The 6392-nt window shown below is 47.9% G+C and overlaps 1 protein-coding gene across 3 annotated transcripts in view; it reads left to right on the top strand.

Annotated features, from left to right (window-relative positions):
* The first annotated feature begins 370 nt into the window (after positions 1-370).
* The window catches only part of LOC147097869 (beta-1 adrenergic receptor-like), a 34608-nt gene continuing 28586 nt past the window's right edge, over positions 371-6392 (top strand). For 2 of the 3 annotated variants that reach the window (XM_085970909.1, XM_085970908.1), the window contains exon 1: positions 1897-3498. In XM_085970909.1, the coding sequence (XP_085827035.1) occupies positions 2135-3379 (1245 nt within the window). In that variant the 5' untranslated portion in view covers positions 1897-2134 and the 3' untranslated portion in view covers positions 3380-3498. Of the gene's footprint in view, positions 640-1896; positions 3499-6392 lie in introns of those variants that run through there. The other variant, XR_015074238.1, reaches the window with a different exon arrangement.

Below are 6392 nucleotides of genomic sequence, written 5' to 3'. Positions count from 1 at the left end.
AGCTGCCGTCTTTCGGATGAGATGTTAAACTGAGGCCCGTCTGCTCTCTCAGGTGGATGTAAAAGATCCCATGGCACTATTTCAAAAAATGAGTTATCCCAGATGTCCTGTGCCAATATTTATCCCTCAATCAACATCACTAAAAAACAGATTATCTGGAATTATCATATTGCTGTTTGTGGGATCTTGCTGTGCGCAAATTAGCTGCCGCGTTTCCTACATTACAACAGTGACAACACTTCAAAAAGTACTTCATTGGTTGTAAAGCGCTTTGGGAGGTCCTGAGGTGGTGCAAGGTGCTGGAGAGATGCAAGTCTTTCTATCTTATTGCGATTATTGTCTTTTCAATTCTGTTTGATGTTACAGGTCAGACAATAACTTGCCTGCCGTGACTCACCGGTATTGCTGTACTTTGGAATCAGGTAAAGCAGAATTCGGCGGAGAGGGCGCACACCGCAGGACATTGCTCACTGCCTTTACACCGACAATGAACAAGGTTCCCGGTTCATGAATTCGTCTTGGAAAAGCGGTATCCAAGTCCCCGCGGGAGCCGGGAGCAGTTTAAGATCCCTTTAAACGATCCGTTTTCTCCCTCTGAACCGGTGAGAAAGACCCAGTCTCGAAGCCGACATTAACAAGGTACGAGGTTAAACCTTTGATATTTCCAATGGTGCATACAATTAAAACTAACCCGGCATCGTGCTCCAATCGGGCAGGGCGCTTTGAACAATTTGCAGATAAATCAGCTGGCAATTTTTTGGTATTATTCCCAGTTTAGCCATTTCTAGTTCCATCTGAACAGCCCGGATTACACAGAGCAACTGTGCCCGACAGGGGTTAACTTGTAATCTGTCCCAACAATATTGCAGACGACTTTGCCTTTAAAAATAGTTTCTCTGTTTTGTTTTATAATGTCGCAATTCAGACCCCACCCCCTGTTACATTGCAGTGCGCGGTTCCAGCACTGTAATCCAAACAGTGACTCCCTGGCCTGCTTTACTGCCGTTCCTGTTTAGCTGTGTTTATGTTCCAATCTTTGACAGCAGAGAGCACCGCGACATGTCTGGGGAACGGGCTGGACGGGCAGAATGACCTCCTCCTGTTCCTATGTGATTTAACATTGTTTTCTATAAAACACTGTAAATTCAATTAGTACTGACGGTGACCACACCGCAACACACACACACACACAGACACACACAGACACACAGAGACACACACAGACACACACAGGCAGAAAAGACTCGCATTTCTCCAGCTCCTTGCACCACCTCAGGACGTCCCAAAGCACTTCACAGCCAATAAAGTACTTTCTGAAATGTAGTCACTGTTGTAATGTAGGGAAACGCGGCAGCCAATTTGCGCACAGCAAGATCCCACAAACAGCACCGTGATCCTGACCAAATCGTCTGTTTTACTGATGTTGATTTGAGGGATAAATATTGGCCCCAGGACACCGGGGAGAACTCCCCGGCTCTTCTTCAAAATAGTGGCCGTGGGATCTTTTACACTCACCTGAAAGAGCAGGCGGGGGCTCACAGACAGACTCAGGAACACACAGAAATTGCCACACACAAATACACACCCAGAGAAACTGACACACACACACAGATATACAGAGACAAACACAGATATACAGAGTCACAGATATACAGAGACAAACACAGATATACAGAGACAAACACAGACACTGACACACAGACAGATACAGGACACACAGACAGATACAGGACACACAGACAGATACAGAAAACACAGATGCACATGAAGACGCCCAGCACACAGATTGACAGACACACACTGACACACCGAGACTCTATACACACACAGATTTAATCTGCCCCAGTGACCTGGCTTCCTCTGTTCCAGTTTGCGAACTCTCTTATCGCTGATCTCGCTGTACAGGAGACAACAGCTCAGCCCTCAGAGCTGGCGGCCTGAGCTGGCGATGCTGCGAATGGGGCGGGCTCTGAAAGTGTTAAAAGACACAGGAGGAGGCCACCCAGGAGCAGAGGGCCACTGTGATTTGCTGCCAGTGTGCTGACGTCGGAATATTCATTAAAAAGCTCTGGGTTTAAACCTGCACAGAGAGAGGGAGCCGGAGGAAGATGAGAGGCTGGTGGCTGCCCACTGGATGTGGGGGCATCCGACACCAGCCTTTGGCATCAGGATGGAGGGACTGCAAGGTGGGAACAGCACTGCCTTCACCGACAGGAGTGCAGAGTTGGGGCTGTCGGAGCAATGGGTTCTGGCTGCTGTCTTCACTGTGATCATCCTCATCATCGTGATTGGGAACCTCCTGGTGATCTTGGCCATAGCCAGGAACCTGCGGCTGCAGACCCTCACCAATGTTTTCATCACCTCGCTGGCTTGTGCAGATTTGATCATGGGGGTCTTCGTGGTCCCACTGGGGGCGACCATCGTGGTGACCGACAAGTGGCTCTTGGGCTCGCCCTTCTGCGAGTTCTGGACCTCGGTGGATGTCTTGTGTGTGACGGCGAGCATTGAGACTCTGTGTGTCATTGCCATAGACAGGTACATCGCCATCACCTCGCCTCTGAGGTACCAGGCCTTGCTGACCAAAGCCCGGGCCAGGGCCATTGTGTGCCTGGTCTGGGCCATCTCAGCCCTCATCTCCTTCCTGCCCATCATGAACCACTGGTGGGAGGACTCGGACCCCATCGCCCGCCAGTGCTACAAGGAGCCCACTTGCTGCGACTTCGTGACCAACTGGCCCTACGCCATCATCTCCTCCACCATCTCCTTCTACATCCCGCTGGTCATCATGATCCTCTTGTACTCCAAGGTCTTCAGTGAGGCCAAGAAGCAGGTCAAGAAGATGGAGAAGAACAAGTCGAGGTTCTGCGACAACCAGCAAGGCGCCAGCAAGCCCAACAGACGGAGACCCTCTAAACTCCTGGCTTTGAAAGACCACAAGGCTCTGAAGACACTGGGGATCATCATGGGGACCTTCACCCTCTGCTGGTTGCCCTTCTTCCTGGCCAATATCGTGCACGCCGTGTTCAGGAACCGGATTCCGCGGGTGCTGTTTCTATCCTGCAACTGGCTGGGCTATGCCAACTCCGGCTTTAACCCCTTCATCTACTGCCGGAGCTCCGACTTCAGGAAAGCCTTCAAGGAGCTGCTCTGCTTCCGCGGTCCTGCCCAGGAGCCCAGGTTGCAAGGCGGCGCCTCCCACACCGGCTGTTGTTGCCCCTGTGGTCCGGGGGGCTTCGGGTCTCCGGACACCTCCTGCCAGAATCCCACAGCCCAAGAGCCGGCCGACAGCTCCAACCACAGCACCGGGAGCGAGAAGGGCAGCGAAACCTGCCCGCAACTCAATGGGAACGTGCAGCACGGCTTGGAGTCGGTGATATGACCAAGGCAGGAGCCCGAGATCAGAGGGAAACGTCTGGTTTCCACCCCCCCCCTGAACATTGCACTTGTTGAGAAAGCCCCCCTCTCCCCCCTCTGTCTCTCCAAAATAGAAACTACAAGGTCAGATTTTTTTCTTTTGTTAAATATTCGTTCCCCTGTCTTTGTATCAGAACCGACTCCTGCTAATCCTAGGGCTGTTTTGTGGGGGTTTAAAATTTGGAATTATGCAATAATATGAATTAATTAATATAACAGCGCAGCAAAGTGGGAGGGGGGAGATAAAATGCTAAAATGAAATAGAATTCTCAGATAGTTTGAGTTAAGAGTGGAACATGTTCTGGGGGGGGGGGTTTTGCAGGATATTAAATTGAGCAAAGTGTTGCTGACAGAAGCCCAGTTGGTGTCCCAGGATATGTCTCTATAATATTGTAATATATAAAAGCCTCAGATTGTGACAGGATTGGGGTCGAGCTGGGATGTTTTTTCTTCCTGACTAACACTCAATTCTTTCACAGTCCCACTTCTCCTCCAGTCTGCGGGAGCAATTTTCTTTTTCCTTTTTGGCACAAATAATAGTCGACAAGAGAGAGAAAAAAAGAGCACACGAGTAAATAAACGTTTGTTCTTCTCCGCGACTGACAAATCTTGCTACCTCCCCCCGCCCTGAGAGAGAGTCCATCTACTGAATGAGCTCGGCCGTGTTTAGAAACAGACATGATTTTAAAATAACGCCCATTCGGTGGGGACGTTAAAGGGGTGTTTCAGACTTTTAGGAGGTGAGGGTGGGGGGGGGGGGGGGATCTGCAAAAAATGAATAAATAGGAATAAAACGAAAGTAACGATGGTCAGTGCCAGAAACTCAGTGATGCCTGTGTTATGTCCCAGTTTCATGAGGATTGTCATAATTAGTGAATTTAAGTATTGGATTGGAGACAAATTATAGAATAATACAATTTTCTACATAGATATATATGTGAAAAATAAATTTTTACAAAATGCTATGATGTTCATGTAATTATAAGTTATTTTTTTTACAATAATGTTACACTTGCAATTCACAATTTTATTAAAGTTATTTTTACAATATGCCTTGTGTTATACTTCTACCGTTTGCCTCTGGGAGTTCTTAGAATACATTTGCCTCTCTCTCTCTCTGCTGTAGTTTTGGGCGGTGGGGGTGTGAAGAATGTTGCTGAACTTCGGCAGCTTTTCTGCGCCACATCCAGAATTTAATTAAAAAAGGATAGAGGGTGGGAATTTATTTTATTTACTTCACTGCAGGGGTAGGGGGGTGGGAGGGAGAGGGAATTGTAAAGCAGGTACACCAGCAGTGCCCCAGATAGATTTCGCCTGGTACCCCAAGCTCAAAGCCCAGCCTGGAAGAGGGGGATTTGGAGAGTTAGGATAAAGGGCAAGGCAGGACAGGGATCATCGGATCAGAGGACTTACTGCATGAGAAAGAGTGCAGTGGAACGAGTGTCCCTGCCCCACATCCAGCTCATCAGGTGGAGCTGTCTATCCTACACCCATTCCCTGCCTGTACCCTTTTGTATTCCCCCATTTCAAAACACTTTTCCCTTTTAAACAATGTCATAGTCTTCTGCCTCAATAATCACTCGTGGAGAAACATTCCATATTCTAATAAACTTCTGTGTCAAAACATTTCTTCTAACGTTCCCCCCCTTCATTCTTCAAGGGATTCTGTTTCTCCTCGTCACTGACTTGCCAAGCCATGGAAACAACCTTTCGCTATTTATCCTCTCCACACTTTTCATTATTATAAAACCCTCCATTAGATCCAATCATAACCTGCAGCAAAAAAGCCCCAGACATTTTTCAAGCTTTTCCCTCAACTCTAACCCAGTGCACCAGATATCATTCTAGTGAACTTTCTTCATTGACTTTCCATGACTCCTTCCAACAATGGGGTGCCCAGAACGCGACACAATATTCCAGCTGTCATAAACAATTTCTGCTTCAAGTTCAACATCCTCAGCACAGCATCTGTGGAGAGAAGTGAAGTTACTGGTTCAGGAATCCCCTTCCTTCTCGGGTTCTGAAGCAGAGAGATGCCCGATACGTTAGCTGCACTTCACCCTCCAGATACTGTGCCTGACTTGCTGAGTGTTTCCAGCATTTTCTGTTTTCGTGTTAGCTTTCCAGCATCTACAGTGACGTTGGTTGAGGGATAAATATTGACCACTACACTGGGGAAAATGTCCCTGCTCTTCAAAATAGTGCCGCGGGATCTTTTACATCCACCTGAGAGAGCAGACGGGGCCTCGGTTTCCCGTCTCCTCCGAAAGATGGCACCTCCGACAGTGCTGTATTCCCTCAGTACCCACTAAATTCTGTGCTCCAGTCTCAGGGAATGGGATTGAACCCACGACCTCCAGGCTCAGAGGTGAGAGTGCTATCATTGAGCCACGGCTAATGTACAACGTCCATTGTAAGTCCCTTTAGCTGCACGTTCTGCGATTTTCTCAAAAGCAATTGAGTAAAGTAGTCAAACATGGCCTAGTTGTAGTGACTGTCCCCCATTCACCATCAAAGGAGCGATTTCCTGAAGACCGCACGCTCTCAACTGCTTCGCCCATGATTTTCAATCCAAAAAAAATTACTGGCACAATTTCCCAAAGGCCGAGTCTCTCAGCCAAGAAAAATCTGTCCTTTAAATTTCACCCACTGCCAAGCTAATGAGACTTGGCGTAGAATTTCCTGGCATATCCTGTGCCGGCCCTTTAACAGGGGAGTAACTTTGGCCAATGGACAATCCTTTTGCGCAATTCCCATTTCCAGAACATTCTGGTTTGTGTCTCCGTGATTACCTCAGGACCTGAGATCACAACTTGGGTTCTGGGGTCTGATCTTTTGATGAGGGGAGACTCACCGTAAACGTCATTAACTTTAATACATCAATGTTATAAATGACCAGATAATCCGTTTTTTGTTGATCATGTTTTTTGGTGTCGGTTTTCATTCAGAAATTTCCAGAGTCATCACGCAAAACCAGG

The sequence above is a fragment of the Somniosus microcephalus genome, chromosome 30 (genome assembly GCF_052327205.1).
Source record: "Somniosus microcephalus isolate GS21.2 chromosome 30, FLI_Smic_1.0, whole genome shotgun sequence".
Taxonomy (NCBI): Eukaryota; Metazoa; Chordata; class Chondrichthyes; order Squaliformes; family Somniosidae; genus Somniosus; species Somniosus microcephalus.
The sequence above is the reverse complement of the archived record's forward strand: the minus strand, read 5'-3'. Positions and strand labels throughout refer to the sequence as shown.